Source organism: Caloenas nicobarica, chromosome 12 (assembly GCF_036013445.1).
Source record: "Caloenas nicobarica isolate bCalNic1 chromosome 12, bCalNic1.hap1, whole genome shotgun sequence".
Lineage (NCBI taxonomy): Eukaryota > Metazoa > Chordata > Aves > Columbiformes > Columbidae > Caloenas > Caloenas nicobarica.
The window spans coordinates 6,815,128-6,840,606 of NC_088256.1; the positions used below are offsets into that span (position 1 = coordinate 6,815,128).

Here is a 25,479-nt window from a genome sequence, read left to right on the forward strand (position 1 = left end):
CTAGAAGAATGCAATGGAAAATTCTACTTTTTCCACTGAAAGAGGGGATTAAGACAATGCTATAGCTTAATTAGCATTTCCACTTTTAAAGGTTTGAAGAACAAAGAATATCTGTGCAATATGGAACTGCTGCATCAACATCACTATTGAACTTGAGCAGTACAGGTGAGAAGAGCAGCTGAATGGGAACAAACTCAGCCGGCAGCAGGCCAGCTGCTAAGGAGTAAACGCACCAGGGCAAGAAGCTACAGGGCCCTGGTTTCCTGTAAGCAACTCACAGAATACAGTCTCAGTCACCTAATCAAAAAGGAGATCTAGAAATGTTTAAAGCTGCCTTTGCGTTAGTGATACTATCCTCACCATAAGGAAGGAGTATCCTATCCACAGGCTGCGCCAGCCGAGGGGACACTGCGGGATGGTGATGTCCTGGCTGTGCACGGCCACAGCCTGGGAAGGAGCTTCACAGACTGAGCAGCGGCTGATGTACTGCGGGATCTGCTCGCTGTCCACCGGCATCATGGGGATGGGCGCAGTGGTGGAGAGCCAGTAGGACTTGTCGTTTCGGCTGGCATAGTAGCACACTTCGTTGATGTTGCAGTAAATAAAAGGCATGGTGCTGAAGCGAGGCAAACACGAGCCAGCAAAACCTGGGGAGGAAAAAAAAAAAAAAAAAAAAAAATCGGAGAAGTAGTTCTATCAAGCATCTGCCAAAAGCTCCAGCTCACACACAGCAGACACGAGTAGTGAAGGATGGGGCAAGTGACACTGTTCCCAGTACAGATTCTGGCCAAGAAGACTCCCACCACCTCTACTGCAACCACCTGCAGTACCAGTGAAGATTGCTCATTTGAAATGGGATTTTGGCTACATTGGTTATGCCTGAGAGAATTTTGTCAGCTCACCAAGATCCTGGTTGTGGGACTTTTCCTGCCCCTCCACGTACAATAAGCTGTAGCCATCCCAGAGCTTATTCATTCCTATGGGACACGGTGGGATTTGGTCTGACTGACTGTGCTTCACCAACGTGTATCCAACACCCACGCTCCGACCCGGCATTCCCGGCAAACCAAGCGAGCCTGGCTTTCCAGCAACACCTAGAAAACAGAAAAGGAGTCACTGTTACTAACAGGCAGCGTGGACATCAGCTGGCTCTATACCTGATTTTGGCATCGCTGTCATTGTGCTTATGTCAGTCTTGTACAATGAGGAGTTTTGATGGTTGTTACATGAATAACTAGACTTAGTTCCAAAACCAGCCATTTCACAGCAGCATCCACCCATTTCCTACCACATTTAATTTTCTTTCCTTGCCCAACAGCTCTGGTGCCAATGTATTAGCACATATCTCACAGTGCAATAATTCTGAGGGTCTCAAAGCACCAACCAAAGCCCAATTCTTTTTTGCAATAGTACTCTCCATGATGATATTCTTTTGACACAGGCCAAAAGTTGTACAACAAATCTCTGGCAGAATCCAAACCTTCTCTCTCTCGCTGTTGCTTTCCTCTACTATCCAACCCTTACAGCTGTGTTCACTGTGGATACCACTTTGCTCTTTTAGATCTTCAAGATGACTCCCACATCCACAAAACAGCAAAACCAAAAGATGTTCAGAACTCTACCAAGGGAAACACCAGCAGCAATAGACAACAATCACATGTGACATAATCCTCCTCACTGAAGATTAAATTTACTTCATTGCAGATACATGACGGAAAATCAGGCACATCGCCTGGTTTCCTAAGGTAAGTGGGTGCTGGGAAGGGTCTCTGCAGAACCTATAGGCAAACAGAGTTCTACTGATCGCTTCTTTCTGATCTGTGCTCCCCAAAGCACAAAATTACCTTCAAATCCTTGTGGCCCTGGTGCACCCGGAGGTCCTGGATCTCCAACCATGCCAGGTGTTCCAGGCAAACCATCATGTCCTTTCAAGCCAGATCTTCCCGGGAGACCTTTTGAACCTGAAATTAAATACAATTATTACTATCATTATTTCCTCATACTAATGCCTTCACTCCTGCAATCAAGTTCCAGAAGAGAAATACGTTGTCAGCAGTCATGCTGAGAGGCCACTCTTCAACAGCTGTGGTTACAAACAACTCACCCCACAGAGGGATTCTACATGATCTGACTGTCTGTTGAAGGATCAAGATGTGCAGCTGAATATTAAACAAGGCTGAAAATGCAGCACTGAGATCTGGGATAAGCTACTGATCTCAGTCTGAAGCCTCATCAGACCTAAGACTCAGGTTTCAATTTGGTGGCTGTGGAAGCATTTCAGTGATCCAAGTGCACGTTTTACCTGGTTTTCCAGCTGGGCCCTGGAATCCATGATCTCCATCAAAGCCAGGAACACCATCTATTCCTGGCAGACCAGGTAAGCCTGCAGGGGCTGTGATTTCTTCTGGCTGGGGGGTTATACCTGGAGCCCCTTGTCGGCCAGGGAGACCTGCACACAGTGCAAATGAGAGTGTAAGCACCTCACAAAAATTTCACAGTTTTGATGATAATACTGACAAAAGGAGAATTAAATCTGCCTTAGTACATCAGCACTGGATATCTTTGTAAAAAGTGGTATGTCAAGCTCTTTCTAATTTATTTCAATCTCTAAGAAACTAAGAGTTCCCCAAATAAGCCCATTCAAGGGAGCTCTGAAATGTTTCCCAGCCCAAAGCATGTGCAATGAAGAACAGCCTTTCAAATCCCCCAGCACTCACCTCGATGGCCCATTTCACCTTTCAGCCCAGGGTGACCAGGGTCCCCCGGAGGCCCATCTTTACCTGGCATCCCCATAAGGCCAGGGTCCCCTCTTATACCTGCAAAGACACACAGCTAAAGATCTCAGGGGCTAAGCACAGGGTCCTGATTCTGCTCCACAGCTGGGGCACTGAGAAACACACTGATGGCAGCAGTGGCAACAGCAGTTCAGCTCTGAGAAGGAGGGGACCACAACCCTTAAGGAACTCCGACCATTTTGATGTCCAGAATGGCTGCAGAGCCTCAACACAAGAATTTTCACGGCTACATAATTACAATTTTTTGAAAGCATTCTTCCCTTCCTTGGGTATGCCAGGGTAAGTGGGGAGTACACAACTTTTCTATTTGAATCTATCTCTATGCACAGCACAGAGGGATGGGCAGCTGCTGGCCTACCAAGACAGCGTACAGTTCTTCACCTGGCAATGGTTCTCTGTCCTTTCCTGGCCTTTGAGCTCTGCAGTTTCTCTGAAATCTTGCTACCAGAGCTCTTGTTTGCAGCTGCCCTCTAGTCTGAGAGAGCAACCTGCTCCCTGCCTTAGCCTGGAACAAGATCTCTTAACTCCTACGATCCTCTTAGCTTCTTGTGGAGACCTAAACCCACCACACTGTGCCTCTCAGCATACATGACAGGTGGGGTAGAACAGCATCTCCAGCCTTTGCCTAGACAGTATATGCAACTGGGTAACTGTAACAAGCACAGCATGTGGACATCGGGAAGGGAAGGGAAGGGAAGGGAAGGGAAGGGAAGGGAAGGGAAGGGAAGGGAAGGGAAGGGAAGGGAAGGGAAGGGAAGGGAAGGGAAGGGAAGGGAAGGGAAGGGAAGGGAAGGGAAGGGAAGGGAAGGGAAGGGAAGGGAAGGGAAGGGAAGGGAAGGGAAGGGAAGGGAAGGGAAGGGAAGGGAAGGGAAGGGAAGGGAAGGGAAGGGAAGGGAAGGGAAGGGAAGGGAAGGGAAGGGAAGGGAAGGGAAGGGAAGGGAAGGGAATCAAAAGGGACACACTGCAGGGAACCTGGAGCTAGCCTCACTTTGCTGCTTTTGGAGTCAGTAGGTAAAACCTGCATGGGCCAAAAGGGAAGACTCAGACAGCAAACTCAGCTGTGCTTACATCTGAATGAGGACTCGTTTCAAAGCAGTCACACTAATCACACAACAGCCATTCCTACTGTCAAGGTGACAGTTGCCAAGCCCCACCCAGACCCTTTCAAGGCAAGATCACCTTTCAATCCGGATGCTCCAGGGAGTCCAATTGGACCAGTGGGTCCCACATCACCCTTAATGCCTCGCAAGCCAAGAACACCAGGGAAACCTGGATTGCCTGTGTCACCTTGGTCAGAAGCTGGGCCAGGGGGCCCTCGTGGTCCTGGAGGACCTGGAAGACCTAGAAACAACAGGGGTAATTAGCACAATCTGCTCCTTGGGCAAAGGAAATGCTGGGTCTATCCTGGGCGTGTCTTTTTAGAGGACAGTCATGGTTCAGGTGTCTATATTTTCAGGGGTGTCCTCTTCCTGAAGGAAAAGAACGAGACTCTACCTGCTTAGGTCTCATAAACTTTTAAATCCTTGTAACCACAGTAATTTAGCTTTGAATTCCAAGCCTGAGCATAGCCCTGGTGCCACCTGATAGCTAGCCTGGTGACTCAGCTGTTCCCTAGGAGAACGAGAGCAGTGGCTTCAAGTCCTTGGCCAGGGAAAGGACTAGAGTCTCAGCCTCTCCGACAAGGCTGTGAGGTACTGCACGGGCACCAATGCCACCATGACAAATCTTTCCAACTATATTTGCTGTCGATCCTGCAGCAAATGCTTCTTATGTACCTCTGAGCAGCAATGAAGCTTTGTTGCCTCCCAGCTCACCCACTCTCCTTAAAAGGCCTTTCTTCATACCTGAGCTCCCATCATTTCCTGGATGGCCAGCATCCCCAGGTCTCCCACGTATGTCAGAAGGAAGAGAAGCTCCTGGTGTTCCTGGCAAGCCAGGCAGTCCCACAGGACCAGGAGGACCTACAGTAAGAAATACAAAGTGAGAGAGTGTACCCAAAGCTCTTCAGTGATCTTCCCAGACATGGACAGAAGTAGTGGCTGAGTAGCATTTATATTGAGGAGAACAGAGACACATCTCAGTACATGCAGGAAAATATTACCGTATTCTGCTGTTCAGGAGAGGTATAGACAGACACTGTGAGAACTATGTAACCAATGGTTTCTCAAACATATAGCCACATTGCAGATTCAACGTGTAGCTGTCAAACTACCATTTTTAGTTAGCTTTAGGAGTTCTCTTTGGTAATTCTGCTGACGATTGACGATGCAACCCATTAACCTGAGCTGCAAAACATCCTGCTGGGTTTCTAGAATGTCAGTATTTACCCATGTCTCCTGATGAGCCTTTTGGTCCAGGGAATCCCGGAGTTCCTCTACCCAAGCCTGGAGAGCCTTCTTCACCCTTTGGACCTGGGAGACCTGCGGGGCCTTTCAGTCCAGCTTCACTCAGACCTAATTAAACATGGTTAACAGAGACAAGAGAGCCTATTTGAATTGCCTAATAGCAGTTAAATTATTACACAAATTGAGTTGTAATTAAAAAAAATTAGCTATTTACTACTCTCTCTGCTGTTTCCAGTAGAGCAACAGAAAGAGATTTGGTGCCTCATGTGCTATTCTGGTTGTGCAGAGTGAATTTAAACAATCTGCAAGATGCTGAGAGAGAAGCGTACGACTGTTCTGGTCTTCCCACAAGCTCTTGCACAAGGATGTGAACAAACCCTGTGGCAGGATTTGCCTGCCAGCCTGTATGCTGTATCTCTCAAAAGGATGCAACATAGACTCAGGCTTCTGGTCTTTAAATAATCTAGTGAGCTATATGCTCCAACATGGACAGACCAGTTTCCACATACCACTGCAGAAGACACACTAAGACACAAGCGGTGAAGGGCAGGGGCTCCCAAGAAAAGCTGCAGGGACACGTTCCTCATGTCACTCTGGTAAGAGGAAACACTAAGCAGCTCTCTCAGATATGAAAATTGTGGAGGATCTATATGCTGCAAATCATTACCTTCCATAGAAAGTATGGGTATCATTTGAGTTGTACACATCAAGATTGTCCATTTTCACGTATAAAATGTCTGCCACAAATTTTAAGCACTGCTTTACAAGATGACTGTAACTAAACACATCTCTTTGGAAAGGTCTTTCTCCACCTCTTTACATTTAGTAAAACACTGTTTGCAAACCAGAAGCACATTCTATTTCATACAGTTAAGAATACAAACCAACCAAACAAACAAACAAAAGAAACAGCAGAAGCTTCCCAAAAGCAGAATCCGGTATCTGATCAAAGATTCTGATTTTACTGATGTCTTTTTCTTGAGCTCCATGTAATTGAGGGCTATAGAAGGCAGTAAGGAAACATGCCATCACTAAGCCCAACTCACAGCAAGCATTTGATGCTGGCCTGCTAAAATCAAACATCCATTAGAAACGGAAGAGTTTTGTGATTTCATTCCACCAGCTTTCCAGCAGTGACATAGTCCTTCAGGAATACAAGGACAACAATCAGCAGAAAAGCCTTTTCACTCCGCAGGCTGCATCCTATTCTTACTGGCATCAAAGAAGAATTTGTTCATGCACATTCAGTATTCTGAGGTTTTTCCTCACATCATAATTAAATCCAGACCCAGGTGAAACAGGGAATTTTGTGGGAAACACTGCTCTCATGATAGACCAGTGTGTGCATTTCCCCAGCTGTGACATTTCTCCTACTCCTTTACCTGGTGTTCCAGGAGACCCCTTTGTGCCTGGCAAGCCATTCAGACCATTTAAACCCGGAAATCCATGAAACCCTGAAGAGACATTGGGAACACGTAAATGAACAAATAAGCAAATAATCTAGCTAGGTGGAAATGTGTAAGATGTTTCATGACGACTGCAACATGTATAAGAAATTTGACACACAGGGCAACACCGTATGTAAAGTTTTCCTTCACACAGGCCCCCTCCATGGAAACTCTTCCCACTGCTCTCATGGGTTTTACTCTCAGTGACCCAAACCAAGTGAGAGCCTCTCCCTTTCCAACCACTCCTCTGCTCATTTCTAGCAGCTGGTGACTGCACCAGTGTTGCCAAGAAATGAGCTGATTTCCCATGCACAGCTGTCCCACACAAACGAGAGCTGCCTGCCTACACTGACACACTTGGCTGAAACACCAGTTTTCTGCCCTTGTTGCTCCCTCCATGTGCACACTCCAGATGTACCTTTAGGTCCTGCTGCTCCATGAGCTCCAGGGAATCCGACAGATCCTGGCTGCCCTGGAGGTCCTGGTGGCCCAGGGGTTCCTCTCAGCCCAGCATTTCCAGGGATTCCTGAAAACAAGTAGAAAAATGTTCCTGTACCATACATCCAGGCTGGAACGGCTCACAGCTTCCATCTTACGGCTGCATTTAACTCATAAGATGGGTGAATAAACTACTATGTAGGTAAAGCTAAATTAGATCCAAATCTCTCCTCACCACCACTACTGGCACAGCACTTATCAAACTATTTACTTGACAGCTTTATTTATTTATAAGTCATAGCAATGACATTCTTCATCATCCACCAAGTGACACACTGGAACAGTTCACATACTGCGTAACTAATTAAATTGTTTTTCAAATAACATATTCTAATAACAACCGTCACTGTTCTCCCATCTTTCATCTCGAGAACAATTTGAGAATCTGCCTGCTAGTTACACCACTACCCAAAGACACTTGTAGTCATCCTTCTGGGTAGGTTTGGCTCTGGAGGGGGAACAGACAGAAGTGTTGCAATGGAAGATTTCAGAGCAGCCTTGCCCATAAGCAGCTGCAAAGAAGTTGCTACTGCTTCTACCTGAGGTCTTCCCTATTTGTTAAGGGAATTCCTTTAGGTTTCAGTTGTGCAGGATTCACATGGTTGACCCACAGGATTAGTCATGACAGGACAAGGCAACACCTTACACTAGTGTCAACAAAATTCCCATCTTCTTGTCAACCTTCTTGTTTAAGCCTCAGCTAAGACAAGCGACCAGGGCTAAGGAAACAACAAGGTGAGGTGGTTCCACAGTCACACAATGAACTTCAGAACTTAGATGCCTAATCCAGTACCTGCTGGTCCTTCTCGGCCAAGATCTCCTGGGCTGCCTTTGAGCCCATTGACCCCAGTGTTTCCTGGGTAGCCTGGTTCACCCTTGGGTCCTTCTCTCCCTCTCTCTCCTGAAAAGATAAAAACAGATGGCATGCTAGAGCTCAAGTGAAACTGCAGGAAGGAGTGAAGAGAATAAGAAATACGTTATGTTGAGGCTGCAGCACTTGTGTCTGCTTAGCCAAGGTCTGGGCTCTGGACTGGACTCCCTTGATGCCAAACAGCAGTGCAGGTTCACAAGCTCCTCCTCAAGAAGTGAAGTGGGACCCAGCATTAGAATTGGGCTGCTCTCAAACATGTTCATTATCATCCAGACTTGTGCCCCACCTGGATTCCAGACACCTCAAGTCTCACTGCCAGGAGAGGGCTAAGGTATTTAAATTTATAGATCACAAAAATACCCAAATTGGGCAATGCCATCCAGCTTAATCTCTAGAATTTTACATTATTGAAGTGAGCAATCAAGGGCTAACTTTACCTGGGAAGCCCGGGTCCCCTCGCTCTCCTTTTGCTCCAGAAATGCCAGGAATGCCAACAGACTCTCCCTGGTCACCTGGAAAAGAAAGACAAGGTGGAAAGGCCATTCTCTAATTGACTGTGGGGAACAGTTTTCAGGGCTGCTCAACAGGCTTGTTTATGAAAATAAACCTTGCCTACACCTCAAATCCAAGGAGCAAACAAAGACAATAGTAAGTGACGTACTTGAGTTTGAAAATGCTTATAAACAGCAACGGATGCAAATTCACCCATGCAAGTGCATGATAAGACAAACATTTATGGGTAATTGCACCACATCCTGCCCTTTATACTTTTGACATAAGGAGATGAGAGAGAAGGGCGCCTCTTGTACTGTCCAACATGCTTCGCACAGTGCCATGGCCAAACTTCCAAGGACCATAAAATATTCAGGCATTTGGCTTGGGACTGGTCTCATCTGAATGAAGCCCCTTACAAGGAGACATGTAGTTTGGAGCCAGTCACTGGAGAGCAACAGACACTTCTAGAACACTCCTCATTCATTTCAGTCATGAATGTCAGGACTGTGTGTACTGAAAGACCACAGACATTATGGAAAATTTCTTACCCTTTGGACCAGGGAGGCCAATAGGTCCTGGGAATCCAAGTGCTCCAGTGATACCATCTGGACCCTGAAAACAAACAAACAAACAAAACAAAACCACAAATTAGCCTTTGCTTTTTATTCTTGTTGTTCCAAGTTTGAGTCATGAGGGATAACAGACCATAAAGATGTAGGAAGGAAGAGTATTCGAAGTGTCATTCAACAATATGAGCCAAACAAAAATAACCTGGAAGTTTTGTAAGGAAAAATCCTGCTCGTTTCTGCTGCTTTGTCACAGAAGCACCAATTAGAACACAGGATTTTCCTGAGAGAACTTAGAGAAGATGAAGATACTTAAGAAGGTATTTACCCTCTCTCCTGGCATTCCTGGAAATCCTACGATACCATGTGTACCCTTCTGTCCTGGCAGCCCAGGCTGTCCAGGTGGACCGGGGAAGCCTGGGTCACCATGAAGACCTTCCTCTTTGCTTGCTGACCCCATTGGACCAGGGAGACCAGGCTGTCCACGGCTGCCTGGGGATCCTTTATCACCTGGGTTTACAAAAGAGTGTAATTTCATTTAATAATACAGATGTACAGCTCATTTGGGCCAACTGACTTGTTACCCAGAGCTCCCCTTTAAGAGAAGGAAGGGATGATGTTAGTTCTGCGGAACAGAGCTTCAAAGGAAATTTGTGTTTTCAAAATTCAGAATTGCTGTGTGCAAATCATCCTAGAACGTGAATGACAGAACAGAAAAGAGTAATACTGCAGGGGCTGTCAAAAGGACAGACCATGCTCAACTGAGAATAAGCACAGTTGCTGAACAACTGATACTGGCAACTAACTACGGTGTTGTGAAATACCTCTAGGTCCAGGGAATCCTCCAAGTCCAGCTAACCCAGGATCTCCTTTGTCTCCTTTGAACTGCACTGCCTGTTCTGGAAGCCCAAGAGCAGGAAGACCAGGTGGACCTATATCACCTCTGTCACCTGAAGAAATAAGAAGTCAGTAAATCTTCTTGCAAAATAATCTAACCGAGAAAGGGTATAACACTAGAAGCTGGCAGACAAAAACAGAGCTTTTCCATGTCTCCTGATGCAAATTCATCAGTAAGTGCTCAGCATCTTTGGCAACCAGGCCAAAGTACTTCACAAGGAAGAACAGAACGCAGCATTTAGAAGAAAACATTAAGTATGCAGATATCTTAGAAGAGCTTCCTAAGTCCCTCTGCTGCACAGCCAGCAAAAGCCTTTCAGCTGTTTCTCACCTTTTTGACCGTGGAGTCCCACAGCTCCAGGGCTCCCTTTTCCTCCAGCTGTGCCAGGAGCTCCTTTAAAGCCGTTCACCCCAGGGACACCCGGCAGGCCTGGCATGCCAGGGAAACCAAGTAGGCCAGAAGAGCCTTTCTCACCTGTATAGAAAAGGTGAGAAACAGAAAGGGAAAATTAGTCTCTTCTGGTATGCTGCATATCCACCTAGCTGAGGGGTAAAGGCAGCATGGGTCCGGCCAGTCCCTCACATCTGAGTAGTAAAACTTCATGGCACAAGCACAGCATGGCTGCTTCCCTTGTGGGTCTCCACTCAGGGTGTTTTCAACCAGCACTTTTCACTTCACCTTTGATAGCTTGGTCCTGCCCCCACTGGACAGCAAAACCCAATCAATTTCCAAGAGAGCAACATGCAGTTGCTTATTAACAGCTCTGCCACTTTCCGCCTAAAATAACACAGAATTCTCCAAGTAACCAACTATAGTATTGATGCTTAATGACCATACAGATTGTAAAATTTTATTTCCCCTTTGGTTTGTGCTTCATCCTCTCCCTTCTATAAATTCCACTGGTCCTCATTTCTCCAATTTTCTTGACTTTCTACCTTGATTTACATGATCCTTTGTCCATAAGGGTCCACGTCCTTTAAGATGGACTTCCTTATGACCATGATTTGATAATTAAATCCATCATTTGTAATTCATAACTCAGCAGCAAAAGAAATGCATTCCAACACTAGTTGGGAAGTCGTTCTCTTCCGACAAGCTGGGCCTAAAATCAGTATTAATGAGGTTATTTTTTTGTGGGCACAGTAATCTCAGGCTATTCCCCTAGTGGAACACATACCTTTCGGCCCAGGGAAACCTGGATGTCCATCTTGACCAAAAGGTCCAGGTGGCCCTAAGAATCCTCTTTCCCCAGGGGATCCCGGAGCACCATCGAGACCTGGGAAGCCTTTCATACCAGCAGGGCCTTGCGGACCTACATCCCCAGCCAAGCCTTTGGCTCCAGGAAGTCCTGAATCAATACAAGAAATAACTCCATAGATTATGTCACACAACACTCGGACAATTTGTGGACAGCTTCCCAAACTCTTTAAACACAGCATTGTTTTTAACATGACAAATGGACCTTACGGCACATGCAGCCTACTAGTAGGCATAAAGCTTAGAACTGCAAAAGCATTAGTCATCTAATAAAAAAATACATATGAAGAGGGTTACTGCCTACATCACTACACAACTGGCAAGAGTGAAACCCCTTATGATGTATCAGTTTTTGTCTCCTTTACCAGACACTCAACTGTAGCACACCAGTCTTACCTTTATCATCACCAAGGCAGCCAAACCAGAATGCGCAGCATCATTAATGTCAGCTTCTGCGACCTGCCCCGGCCTCCAGGTGAACCAGAGATAATCGGAGAGGCTTGTTTTGGCAAGTTTATTTTCCATTTTGGTAGTTAAAGTGTTACTTCCAAGAGCAAATAGCTCAACTAGGGGAACAAGCTTCTGCTTGTGCTGTCACAAAACCAAGACCATATGCACTGTTTTGCTTCTAAATGTTTCAGGATGTTTCTAGCTGAAGCTTTGTAATGGTTTACACAATTTTAAGAAAAGGCTCAAACCATTGAAAACAGAATGCTCAGATCCGAAGGGAGGAAGAGAAGGAAAAATTAGGTGACTTCTGAAAAATGGTACTTGCAGCAGTAGCACCCAATATATGAGCTTTGTTATGCTCGGGGCTTAAACTTTTTGAAGGTACAACCCAGTATTTTTAAAAGCAGAAGATGAAACGGCTGCTTTGTTTAAGAAGGCAAAGAAAATACACACTAAAGATCTGTACATATTAAGGATTTCCTTACAGGCTTCAGGCTTTGCTGCTGTCTGAGCATTCCCACTACAATGGTTCTTTGGTTTCTGGTTTGACTAGCAATAATAAGGGGTATCACCTACAGTCAATGCAATTCTTGTAGCATTAAAAGCTAGGTTGTTAGTCCATGAGCTTTTATGCTACACTGCATTTTCTCACCTTGACAGCCTATGTGAAGAACCCATAACCAAACAGTGTGACATCAGAAATGGAGAGTTGATGATAAATGGAATAGAAACGTGGTGAAGGAAAAAACAGACAAAATATGTAAACAGAAAGAACAAGGGTACCAAAGAAATTAATGATTCAGAGAGACAACAGCAGCAAAAAACGTAATCATTTGGCGCTTGTCATCATAGCAATGGAACGTTTTTAAAAACAGTTGAAGGAAAGTCATATATGGCAAACAGTCCAAAAATGTAAAACAATAAAGAGGCAAAAGCAATGTAATGTTAAAATAAAAAAAAGACTTCAAAACTCTGTGATTTTCATCTGAAATGATGTTACTGCTTTCATTCATTTATTGTCACTGTCCCCCAGCACTATCGCTCTGCATGTCAGAACAGATGAATTATATCACAGACTATTATCTACTAATTGCCAGGTCCCTCTTTGCTTGGTTGTCAAGTCTTGCATATACTGTTATCAAGAAACACTTTAGTCTGTGCAGCTTGAGAGATACTGCTGTACTCAAGTGGTGGGTTTTTTTCCCTTGAAAGTGAAAGGTCATAAAATTCTCTTCTGCCCCAGCGAAGAGAAAGACAGAAGACCAAAGTGCTTGTTCTGAGAAAGCCAACAATTTTTCAATCAGTCACATTTCAAGCAACCTCATACATTAGAAATTATTTGTCATGAAAATGGGAAATGAAGATCAGTCAATGATACAGCCAGCATGTAAGAGCAGAGATGTTTGAAGTATCGAGACATTTAAGATGCTTTCTCCTGTCTTCCTGCTGTACTTCTTACAGCCTTGGGGCGCCATTTCTAGGCAGGAGGCAAAGGCTCAAATTCTGCACTCTCTTACCCCTAACCAGAGGCGGGAGCTCACCCCTAGCAAACGCCAAATCTCTCCCACAATTAGAATCATAGACTCACTTCCTCAGCACTGCAGCATTCAGCTTAGCTACTTGTCTTCACCAGAAGGCATTACATACCTGGTGCTCCTGCAAGGCCAACTGACCCCACGGGGCCTGGTTTTCCCTTGATGCCAAAAGGACCTCCAGGACCGGGAGGTCCCCGCAATCCAGGGACACCCGAATATCCTGGATTACCCTGTTCACCTTTAATGCCCAGGAGGCCTGGTCTTCCATCTAACCCTGGGAACAGAGAGATGGGAGGTTACAGAACAAATAAAACAAAATTCACACTTTCAATTAAAAAGTGAATTTTAATAAAAGCCTTTGAGTTGCATTAGTTTCTAAGAGAAAACCAGCAAATTGTCACATCTTAGAGGAATGCTAACACAGTATTCTAAAGAGATTGGAAAGAGGAAAGATTTTTGAAAGAAAAACAGTCTGATATTCCCAGATACAAGCAGTATCAGTCCTTACCTTTTGCTCCTGGAAATCCATGATCACCTGTAAGCCCTTTATCACCTGGGAGTCCGGGTCGGCCACGCTCTCCCAGGGCTCCACTCTCAGCACCAAATACATCTCCAGGAGATCCTTTTGTTCCAGCTAAGCCTGAAGCACCCATTTTCCCAGGCAGACCATCTGTTCCATCCAGTCCTGGAAGTCCTTGTGATCCTTGCTCTCCTCGAGGCCCAGGGAAGCCTTAGAGAAAAACAGTAAATGTCACACAGCAGAAGCACAGAATATCCGCTTCCAACAGCATCTCTAACAAAATCAACATTTTAAAAATTTCCATGCAAGAAAAAGTTGTTTGGCAAGTTGTAGAAGATTTCAGTACTGAATTAGAAACAATAATTGGTGACAGAAAGTGATGAAACTATTTAAAACAGAGAAAATATCCTCTTTTTTAAACAAAATAATACTTTAGGAGTATCTGGAAGCTGCAGCTAGTTGCAGCTTTACAAGCTTTGTTTCACTAGATGGCAGATTAGGCAAAAAGGACAAAAAAAGGAGAAAGATGGTCATTTCAGGCTACAGACAGTATCTCGCTACCATGATCAACCACAAAAGCTGCAAAGATGTCATATTCACCACTCCTTTCTTACTCTGCCCTCTATGCCAGACAACTTCTGGCTCTGTGGGACAGAAGACACTGGCAGCCTTGGCTCCAGGACTGGCAAGCACTCTCCCTGCACCAAGCAGACAATGAACTGCACTGCTGTGCAGATGTGTCGCACTGCTCGGGGGTTATGTCATGAAGTCAGTGACCCCATAAAGATGACATCTCCTCCTTAACTGCAGTGAAAGGATAAGAGATTTCTTCAGCCATATCGAGAGAAATCTGATGGATAGACAGCAACCTAGCTTTAGGAAACTTCCCTCACCACCTCTGCTGCTCGCTCTTCTATTTACACAACCATCAGAAACTCCCACAGCTAAATTGAGTCCAAACACTCTGTACAGCATGTCTGTACCACAGTACCACATGGCTTACTACAAGTTTTACACTAAACTTGTAGTTAAACTGTAACAAAGCACATTATGACGGTCTCTGGAGAAACAAATTGTGTTGGTTGTTCTCTTTTCTTCCAGCAGCGATGTCATATTACAGGAAGGTAACAAGCATCCTGAACTTTTCTTTTGTTTTCTTCCAAGCTGCAACCATTTGCTTGCAGAGATTGCATTTGGAAGGAGCACAATTGAGCTCTCAATGGAGTGTTATGAATGTACCAGGCAGAAAAGTGGCCAAGAAGGTTGGACAACTCATTTGATAAAATATTGTACACATTAATTAGACAATAAAAAGAATTCCAGTAACTTCCCTCTTACCAGGTTCCCCTTGCAAGCCTATTACTCCTGGAGACCCTGGATGGCCTTTTGACCCATGTAATCCAGGTTGGCCTGGAATGCCAGGAAAGCCTTTGCTGCCTTTGGCACCTAAGAGTAAAAATGTATTAATAAATAATATTAATGAATGAATAGTGGAAGACAAAAACACCACACAAGAAAATAGGATCAGATTCTTTCTGCAAAGCTAGTGCTGAAAACACTCACTGGATACACAATTTAAGGTAAATAAAGTCTCAAAGCTATGGCTGTTTCATCAGCTACATAAACACAGAAGGAGAGGGTTTGTGTTCAGAGGCTACATGAACGGGAAGAAATGGTGCAGTCATTATGGTCCTCCACGGGATTTAAGCCAGGTCTCTTTGGAAAAAAAAAAAAAGAACACTGTTCTGCCAGTTAACTCTCTGGAATATCTATCACTCGGAGGAGATTAATTAGTAGGTATTATCTTCCTTCAGGAATAAGTGCTTCTTGGCAGCCAGCCAGTGCATTGCAATCAGCTTGTCTCTCTACCTGGCAATCCTGGAAAGCCGGGAGTCCCTGGGGGCCCATATGCTCCAGGAACAACGCAGGGCAAGGTGATACCTAAAACAAAGAAACAAAGAGACGGTCAGAAGAGGAACATTGAATATCCAGATGTTTTTTACAGGACATATCGTAAGTGGTTGTGAGTGAACTTACAAACACTGCTGACTTCTCAAATGTGTAATGTTAAGGAAAAGAACGGAGGGTGGAATAGCAAGGGGTTTCTATTTCAGCCTTACTCTCCAACTGCTTCTTCTACAGTCTGTCGGTCTAAGAAATAACCACATGGCTTAAAAGTTTAATACCAGCAAACAAGAGTCAGCACTTGCAAAGCCCTTTGACTGACTTCCACCTCTCAAAAAAAAAAAAAAAAGGCTCTGTGCTAGCAATCCCTTTTCAGCAGAATGAAATTTATGTGGCATTACCAGAGTTGCTAGCGCATCAGATTTACCTGAAAGATCTCGAACACCTCCAACATTCCTCTTTGTAGGTCACTGGCAATTTGAAGTCACATTCACACAGTTAGAGAAATTATCATCACAAAAGATAATTCAAGACATTCCAATTCCAGAAATGCTTCCAGTTATTTTAAGAGGAGTCCATGCTAGAACTACAGAATTAGCTCCTAGGCTGTAACAGCTGGCATAGCCTTGAACAATCATAGATACACTTCCTAAAAATGAAAATCTAAAGGACTTTGAAAGCTATTTAGTCAGAGAGGTTACATTAAGAAGATGACTATTATGCTAAAGCAAATTTGGGGAAAAGAGGGGTTTTTTTTTCATTACTCTGAACACTTCTATGCACAGAGAAATGGCTGCCTAACTGCACTGTTGCTCAATGTTTGCTAATTCAAATCTGGCATCAACTACAAGGCCAATTAAGAATGAGACAATCAGGTATAACAGACACATTGTTCCTCATTTCCTTACAACTCTCTTTGCAGGATCCTTCTATTTAAGCTCCATTTCCAGACTGACAAGCCAAATGTATTCATCAGCCGTTCAAGACCACTCCAAATTGTGACTGCTTTCAGTCCTAAGGAGGTAATCTGGTCTAAATCAGGCAACGCTGGAGGTACTTCCAGGACAGCAACATGAGTTAAACACTTCTTTTCAAAAAAGATTAACATGTTCAGATGACTAACGAATTTTATTAACAAAAAACCCTGAGTCAAACTATTTTCTGGATAAATCCAATCAAATCAGTGGACTTCTGTATGGATAATAAATCTGGCTCTTTGCTTCCAACACTGACAGTGGGAACGGGGTAAAATTACATAAGCCAGGACAAAAACTCATAAAATAACCCAATAAGTTTTTTTCTGGTGCAAAGTCTGTAAAGATCCCTATGATTTTTTTTTTGGCCAAAACAGCGCTAAGAATTGGTTCAATGACATTCTTGGATTCCAGCTCGGTTCAGTGTGAAAATCTTCTGACTTGGATGCCTGCATCCAAACAGAGACGGAAAAGTCAAGCTTTCGGTTCAGGGTCCAGCCCCAAACCCAGTCAGGATGGGCAGAGCTGAGCATCCCTCTCTCACGGTGACAAATGAGAGCAATTCTGGTTCAACCTCCCATTTCTACCCTCTTTCATTCCACGCTCAACCCTGATTGTTATTATTTCATTATTCAGTCTTCTGAGAAGAAAGAAAAATCCTAATCTCAAATTCTAGCTAGTTGGGGGCTGCTAACAGGTATCAGCTCTGGTATAAAGCAACACGCAAGGCTCACGTGGAAAGTGGGACAGCAGGGAATAAGAGGGAATGCAACCCCCAGGGTGTCTCATCTACTCACACGTTGAGATGCTATGCAAATTCTGAAGGAAACATGAGATTATTTTCTACTTTGATGTGATAGAACCAAAGGTCAGTTCTCAATACATTACTTTTACCTTGATGTAAGGCATTCACTGAGAGCAAAATTAATTTAAAAATTACTATACTCATGATAACATATCTAGACAGAGCTGCAATAACACTTCCATTCTTACACAAAGCCAAGGAGTGCTCTGTCTTCATCTATGACAGCAATTCATCTTTGTAGCCAGCACTAGCTTTAAGAACAGAGCTTCAAAACTAAAATACCCATGATCCAGTTTATGCTTTCAACGGATATGAGCACCTAGTACCATGACTGCAAATTGTAACACACACATTGCTGCCTGCACTTGGGTACACTTTGACAGGCCATTCATTTGTTAAAGTAAAAGTTAAATGCTAGGGACACAAAATAAAAATTCCAGTTCTGGTCTTCTGCAATCCTGTGTGAGCCTGATGCTGAATCTTTATAAAACAAAAAGTTGAGGTTCATCTCCGAGACATTTCCTCCTCAGACACAGTGCAATAAAGAATGACATTTTTCAAAAAGCAAGCATTCAGGGCAGCCACTGGCATGGAAAGGGAAGTTTAATTAATATTTGCATTCATGTCACATGGCTTTAAGGACTGTCTTATGTGACTTTTCCAAAAACGACTCTGTACAATAGTGTATTCTGTATTTGACATTATTAGTCAGCAGTAGGATACCTGAACAATGGATATTTCATGTGAGGATAACTGAAAAACAAATAGGACTGTTTCCTTGTGTGTTTTGCAGAATGATGTAAGCAAGGCTTAGTGTAAAATTTATAAAAGCAAAACTTAGTGTTCCCCTGATACATAATACCCTACATTATCACCGTTTACACAATAATATCCCAGTATCAATGAAATTAAACAGTTATTAAACCATCATGTCAGGCATAAAAGCAAAACAGGCAATCCCAACACTTGAGTAATCTCATAATATCAGGTAAAATCAGCCTAGCTTTTTATAAAATACTGAGTTAGACTTTCCCAAAGCAAGACTGCTTCGCCCTGTATTACTGCACATGGCATTAACTCGAGCACAATTCCTCAGTGGTGTCTTTGACGTGGTAACTTCAGTAGGTTACAATCTCTTTTCTAATGCCTTTCCTCATTTTCACGATAAGGTCTTTCAGCCTGGGCAGTACAAGAAATGATTATTTCTTCCACCCACACACATTTCTTTAATATTAGATGAAACTAACTACATCAAAAGGGCCTTTTAACGTATGCAAATTATTTCCTAGTATGGAGAGAATGATGCATTTGCAAGTTTTCTTACACATCTCTATGGAGGTGCAAATTGAACTGGCTAATGACTTATTCACATTTTCCCACATATTTTGTCTATAGATACTCGTCTACAAAGGACCACTCATTGTCAGCAAAGCTTTGATGTCACATTCATAATGAGCTGGCTTCTGATGTGCTCCACAGAATATCTAGAGTTCACATCATGCACCAAGCATTTTACTTTTACTTATCTTACAATGCAATTTTAATTTAGTGGATTTTGTAAGAGATAATTTACCAAACAAAGATGCAAGCATTCATAGCTATGTATTAGTAAAGCTTTTAGCATTTAGCATGTGACTTGAATTGGAAAAAGAGCTTATGCAGACTGTTCCAGGGGGACGTGAATGCTAGCTGTCTCCTCACCCCGTAACGACACCCAGCATGACACTGATGTGAGGTAACATGCCATCCGGCGTGTCTGTGCAACCTCCCCAGTGCTGTTCTGGGCTGGCTCTCACCTCCCTCTGGGTCTGAGATTCCCCCACCAACTCCTCACACTACCGTGATCTTGCTGCCAAGGTTTTTGAACTCAGAGCATCAGTTTATCAGTCCATAAACCTGTGCAACAATATTATGCTTGCGAATATATTATTGATTCTGCATTATTGGTACTGACTGAATTATAAACCTAGAAGCCTAAATATACACAGAATAGGAAATACACCAAAAATCAGCAGCAGCATAGAAAAAAATACTGTTTATCTTAAACTACATCTAAATGGCTGACATGGAATCAAGACATTGGGACTAGCTCTGTGCAGTCATTTTGTTATGAAAACATCTTCCATAAATGTTTAGATATATGACTTTCCATCCAGCTCAGTTTGAATGCTAAGAATGAACATAAAACATCATACATGAAAAACTATCAAATCTACGTTTACTGGCTTTATCACTTGTCATTACGGTATGCTTTAGGTACACATAATGACATACCAACTGAAGCAAACCGTACGACCTCAGGGAAGCACATCGGCCCAGAGCAGATTGCATCGTCATGACTGAACTCCATACCCACTATGGCAATGCCTTATTAACCGTCTGTTCACATGTACAATGTACTACAGTCTCTTCTTTTAAAAAAAAAAAATATCTGGAGCCCTTCTTATTTCAATAACAGTAATAGTTCTGAAAACTGAGTCAGAAGTCTCAGCTACCAGTGAGTTACTGTGTTTACCTGGACAAGGAAGTAGGTTGTGCTCTTTAAAAAAACCTCATTTTATCAATTTTCCTAACTACCTTTGGTATAAAATGCTTCTCCAGCAATAGTGAGTAGCTCCATCCAACATCCTTAGCATTTGAGTACTGTTCGAGTATTTGTTGCTTATTATCTGTGTCCTCCTGAGCATGACAACTTGAGAAAGCTGTGACTGCTGTGTGAGGTCTGGTGAGCCCACAAACCAGTTTCCATTATTTTAAAGAGGAAACTTTAATCTAATGCAATCCCCTGGCCTGGCTACAACCGCATCAGTAAGTTGAGTGCCATTTGACTGGCAGCAGCTTTGCACCTTTTCAAACTAAGGGCAGACCCAGCAACACCCACCTGGAGGGCCTGGAAGACCTGCTTGTCCTGGAAACCCGTCCATTCCTGGGTCACCTGCTGGCCCACGAACTCCACTAGCACCTGGATATCCAACGCCAGGAGAACCAGTTTCTCCACGATGGCCCTTGGAGCCAGGCAATCCTGGCAGTCCTTTTTCACCTGGGAAACCTAGCCCACCATCACCCTGTGCACAGCAAAGACAGTTACAGCTGGAAATCAAAGAAATGTAGAAAGAATACACAGCACTATCATTTTAACAAATGCGTAGGAGTTTGGTTGGTTCTGTGCAAGGTGCAGATGGGCCTGGGAAGGTACATGGAAACTACTGTAAATTATCCATCATTATTTCAAAATGAAGGAAAACTCAGTGACTATTAAAAATAATATTTTATATTTGCCAAAATGTAAATATTACATATTCTGAAAGACATATACTTTCTTTTTAATCAAAAAGATTCTGATGTGATTTTTCTGTTCTAAGATTTGACTCACAGTTATGCCTACAGTGTCTTTTCTCTCCCAGGACACAACATAAAACAGCATTACAAACTACCCCACTACTGGAATTTTATCTTTTGACTGGGTAGCCAGAGGCGTAATGAGTGCCAATTATTAATCCTGACCGAAACAAATTTGTGCTCAGGGACTGTGAGTTTCTTATGTATTTGGAGACTTACCACAAGGCTAATCAGGACTAGTAAGCCAAGCCTTTATATTGCTTCTGCTCCTTACTTCAATTCTGAAGCACTGCTGCTAAATTAACCAGAACTTACTGGAGGGCCTGGTGGGCCTGGCAAGCCTGGAAGTCCATCCCTGCCAGGGGTTCCTGGGATGCCTGAAGGTCCTCTGGGTGCCGTCGCACCACGGTCCCCACGAGCACCTTTGCCTGTTGCGTAGGACGGATCCCCTTTTTCTCCCTTAAGGCCTGGAAGACCTTGCTGACCAGCCGAAGCCTACACACCAAAAGATAGAAAAACAAGAATATGAATATGCATAGCAAAGGCATTGCTTCTTAAAAATGTAATGAGGACAGGACACAACGACTGGAGCTAGAAACAACTGCCAAAGGGTTTCCTACTGTATACATTACATTAAAAAAAAAAAAAAAGAGGTTTAATTATTTCCAAATGTTTAAATATTTCAACCAAGTCACTATAGCCAAACCCTAGTGCGTAGCACCACAGTGACAGCAATACTGGATGGCATCTGGGAACATTATATCACTCATGATATAACAGGGCCCAAGTATTGAACGTTCTTCCCTGTTACTTGGTGTGCTGTATTTACTGACATGGATAAAGATACTCTGAGGACAAAAGACTGGTATCTTCATGGACTACGATTTTCAAAAGTGAATACTGCCAATGAGCAATGCTCAGCACTTTGGAAAATCCTGTTTGTTATGGTTGCTGTTTCATATAAAACACAGCTCAACTCTCACTAATGTATTTAGCATACAGCAGCTGAGAAGGAGACAGCATCTATAGCACACAGTTTTTATAGCTACGCGCAATGATATGGAAAGACCTCACCATTCCATTTTTCAGGTCTTCTCTCCATGCAGATGTGTATCTGCTTCCCCAGCCAGCCCTCACTTAGGAAGACCCCTGGGTCTAATCCATGCATGCTTACAGCCAAGAAGCCCTGGGATGAGTAATTGTTACTGTTTTTCTCTTGACTGCTAAACATACAGTACTCAGAACTTAATAACCATTTCTCTCCCGTTTTTTATAGGTGATAATTTCTCTACTTTCAGCTTCTTTTCACATACCAGTTTCTGGGTTACTTTTTTTTTTTAATCCAAACAAGTAGAAGAATTTATGCAAAAAATGTGTTGCTTTCACTGCGGTCAGCACCAGCCATTGCACATGGACACTTTTTCTCCTTTAATTTGTGACAACCAATATAAACTCTTCCTGCCTTACCGCAGGGCCTCGCAGTCCTGGTGCACCCACAGTGCCTGGGTCTCCACCAATGCCCTTACTCCCCGGCACACCAGGGCTTCCCGACGGACCTGCTGGACCTGAGATGCCTTTTAGACCAACTCTTGTAACTCCTCCATCACAGGCACAATCACCTGCCTCTCCTGGAAAATACAGTCAACACTCCAAACTCAGTTTCATTTGGATAAAGACGCTTTTCAGTTGCAAGAGCTCCAGAAGCAGTATTTGATTCCATTAGGGCAAAGCCATTCTCCCAGGATTTGATTTTGTGCCTACTCTGTTCAGGTGATGTCAGTGTCAAGCAAGTGGAGCTCAGGTTTTGTCCAGGTTAATTTCTATGCAATACCTGCAACCAAATTACCATGTGCAGCATGAACCTCAGCACTTCTTGACCTCTTCTGAAAGGTTTAGACTCTCCTAAATAGGTGGTTTTAGGACAGATTTCTCGTGGGTTTTTTGGAGATAGTTATACATCAGGGAAAACAAATTTATACTCCCACTCACAGTAAGTTACAATGACCCACATCTGCATATCTTCATATTTCTCTGAATCATAACCGGCCATGGATCCAAATGATCACAAAGCACAGTGATGTCTGTATCATTGTGGCTTTTGTTGCTGGTTCTGTCATGCATCAAGACCCAAATTCTCATTATTTTTAGCACAGAGCAGAATAAAATCAAGTTTCTCCGTCATTTCCAGCCTATATTGCAAAAAGCAGTGAACAAGATTTTATTTCCAAGTCTCATTACGCCTTATGGCTTTAAGGTATAACTTAGCTAATTTTCTGAGTATGAGATATTTATCTGCTTATTTGCCTGAGCAGAGTAGGAAGTAGGAAATAGGATTTTGCTGGCAGTGCTGGGCACAAGTCCCTCTAAATTGTAAAGGCTGTTGGCTCCTTCAATCCATCTCAACCTCCTGTGATTTGTCATAAAGATACTTCCACCTCATCCCTTAGGATATTAACCACATTTCTGATGCCCAATGACTGCTGAAAGGCTCTCTCAAAACAAGAGTCAATTACCTTTGTACCCCTTGGGACCCAAAGCTCCTGGCAGCCCTCTTTGTCCAGGCTCCCCTGGGGCCCCAGGCCTTCCATCCAGGATCGTGGCTGGGAGGGATGAAGGGCCTGTGAGCAGAAAGCAAGCAAGCAAAAGCCATGAGAAGGCCAGATTTCCAGCTCATTAATTACTTACAATGTCCGTTATACAACTGAGAGAAATGGCACCGAAGCAAACTGCAACTGTGGAAGTTACACAAGGAGATGGAACTTGGTTGATACCACAGGCTGCAGCCCTCAGTCAGGCGTTGGCTTCTCGCTTCTCGTACAGCAAAGCAAAAGATCTCACAATGTGGATGCAACAGTTTCATTCCTCTACTGCTCTACCATTGCACTTTTTCAAAGGCTTAACAGCTGGCTGAAGAACTAACCGAAGGGCAATTGACTTAGTTCATGGCAGATGTGCTTTTACAGCTCTGGGAGAAGCAGAGTCTTATATGGATAGAAGTTGAAGGGACAAATCAATGCATTGGTGATGGTGATAATGGGCTATTTCCCTTTCTGTTGGCACAGAAGCTATCACGTAGGAGCAGTGCAACAGCTGCTGCTGGCATGGTAGAGTCATCCTCAGGGCTACCTGCCTTCTGCAAAGCTCCTCAACTTCTCATTAAGTTACTGCAGCTCAAAAAAAGAGACCAAATGGCAAAAAGGTTAAGTGGACTTTCCCTGTCCCTCACTTTATAACTGCAGGATTATTTTCTACATCTCTTTATATGCTGAATAGAATGAAACATGAGCTGACAGTAACAGCAGTGGAAAGTGATCTAGCATAAACTACTGTGTCTGAAAACCCTTCCCCTCAGTGACAGCAGTAAGATGGACTGCTGACCAGCACCCGGCCAATGTTCCATGCAAACAAACCGCAACCATCAGCTAAAAACAGCTATAGGAACTTTACAGACTCTGCAGAAAAATGAGCTGGATTTGACTAGCAAACAGTTATTGACAACAGGACACTGATTTCTTCTCCACAGAAAATAACTTCAGTGATGGAGCCAATGAGCATGGTCCGATGGAGTGTGCCTTGTTTTGAAAGGCTGGCTCTCAAAAATAAAACAGGCTGTTTGAACTCAGTTTATGGCAGAATGGTAAAACGCAAGGTTTGTGTAAAATCAACCCTTTTCATGTAACACTCAATCTCTGAGGAAAACAGAACAATGCATGACTAATTCAATCAGGGTGTCCACACAAATGACCTTGTACAAATAAAATCAGATTTCCTTAGGTCTGAAAATTATCTCTTCAGATATCCTATCTGACACCTGGTACCCAAAATACGTACTCACAAGACTAGACATTTACCCTAGGTGCTCACAAGGTCATGGTCTGTTCTTTATCTAAGCCAGTAGGAGTTGAGCCTAGAACTTCAAAGTCCTCTGTATCATAAATTGTGTCTACATAATCTTATGCTTCGGTCTCTCAGGCTACCACTCTAACAATTATTAGCTGTATTTTCTTACTTCAGAGGGGTGGCTGCTTATATATATACTTAAGGTTGCGAGTTACAATCACAATGAGGTGTCAACTGAACATTTAAGATTTACAGACAAATAGTTCTCACTTGCAAATAAATGAATATATAAATCATTATTTGTCTTGTTTCACTCTGAATCCAATACAAAAACAGATGTTAAAAATATACATACGTGGTGAACCAGGCAACCCTGGTGCTCCTGGCAGACCTGGTAAACCACCTCTGCCGGGACTGCCTGGTAATCCAATCGTTGCTCTTCCTGGTTCTCCCACTTCACCCTTCACACCAGGAACACCTGGAGACCCACCAGGGCCCATCCCATCTAGACAACAATGACACAGTGAGCAGCTCTCCAGCAGCAAACACATTCTAGTATTTTTAATGTTATAAAAATTACTGTTGCGCTCTGAACCGCAACCATGTCAGCACAGAACAATTTATAATTGCACACAAAGGAAAACTTACTAATTTGCGGCATCAACTGGCTTCCATTTACACACTCCTTTAGTCACCCAAAAAACTTCACAGGGCTGCATTCAAGTCCCACTGATCAGTTAGACGATTAACTACATAAGACCGTGGTTTATTTATTTTCTGATTTCCTCTGAGTGAGATAATTTCTTTAGTAGCTCCTAGTTTCTGCATCGCTGCAGGCCAAGACTTCACAGATGACATTCAAGTAAAATAGAAATTTTCAAGTGAGATCTTTAGTGGGACAAATGGGTTCCACCTACAGTGGGTTTCTCTAGCCAATC

At 43.4% G+C, this 25,479-nt stretch overlaps 1 protein-coding gene across 1 annotated transcript in view; it reads right to left on the reverse strand.

Moving 5' to 3' along the window:
- Positions 1–25,479, reverse strand: part of COL4A6 (collagen type IV alpha 6 chain) — a 128,345-nt gene that overhangs the window by 3,656 nt on the left and 99,210 nt on the right. The window contains exons 19-44 of the mRNA XM_065643001.1: positions 24,897–25,046; positions 23,215–23,319; positions 22,169–22,329; positions 21,017–21,196; positions 20,244–20,427; positions 15,548–15,619; positions 15,017–15,124; positions 13,667–13,888; positions 13,271–13,432; positions 11,094–11,264; positions 10,247–10,390; positions 9,843–9,968; positions 9,347–9,528; positions 9,001–9,064; positions 8,395–8,469; positions 7,880–7,987; positions 7,007–7,114; positions 6,523–6,594; positions 5,123–5,248; positions 4,640–4,756; positions 3,975–4,136; positions 2,718–2,816; positions 2,303–2,449; positions 1,845–1,961; positions 903–1,094; positions 361–647 (exon numbers count right to left, since the gene is read on the reverse strand). Coding sequence (XP_065499073.1) covers positions 361–647; positions 903–1,094; positions 1,845–1,961; positions 2,303–2,449; positions 2,718–2,816; positions 3,975–4,136; positions 4,640–4,756; positions 5,123–5,248; positions 6,523–6,594; positions 7,007–7,114; positions 7,880–7,987; positions 8,395–8,469; positions 9,001–9,064; positions 9,347–9,528; positions 9,843–9,968; positions 10,247–10,390; positions 11,094–11,264; positions 13,271–13,432; positions 13,667–13,888; positions 15,017–15,124; positions 15,548–15,619; positions 20,244–20,427; positions 21,017–21,196; positions 22,169–22,329; positions 23,215–23,319; positions 24,897–25,046 — 3,641 coding nt within the window. The remainder of the gene's footprint in view (positions 1–360; positions 648–902; positions 1,095–1,844; positions 1,962–2,302; positions 2,450–2,717; positions 2,817–3,974; positions 4,137–4,639; positions 4,757–5,122; positions 5,249–6,522; positions 6,595–7,006; positions 7,115–7,879; positions 7,988–8,394; positions 8,470–9,000; positions 9,065–9,346; positions 9,529–9,842; positions 9,969–10,246; positions 10,391–11,093; positions 11,265–13,270; positions 13,433–13,666; positions 13,889–15,016; positions 15,125–15,547; positions 15,620–20,243; positions 20,428–21,016; positions 21,197–22,168; positions 22,330–23,214; positions 23,320–24,896; positions 25,047–25,479) is intronic.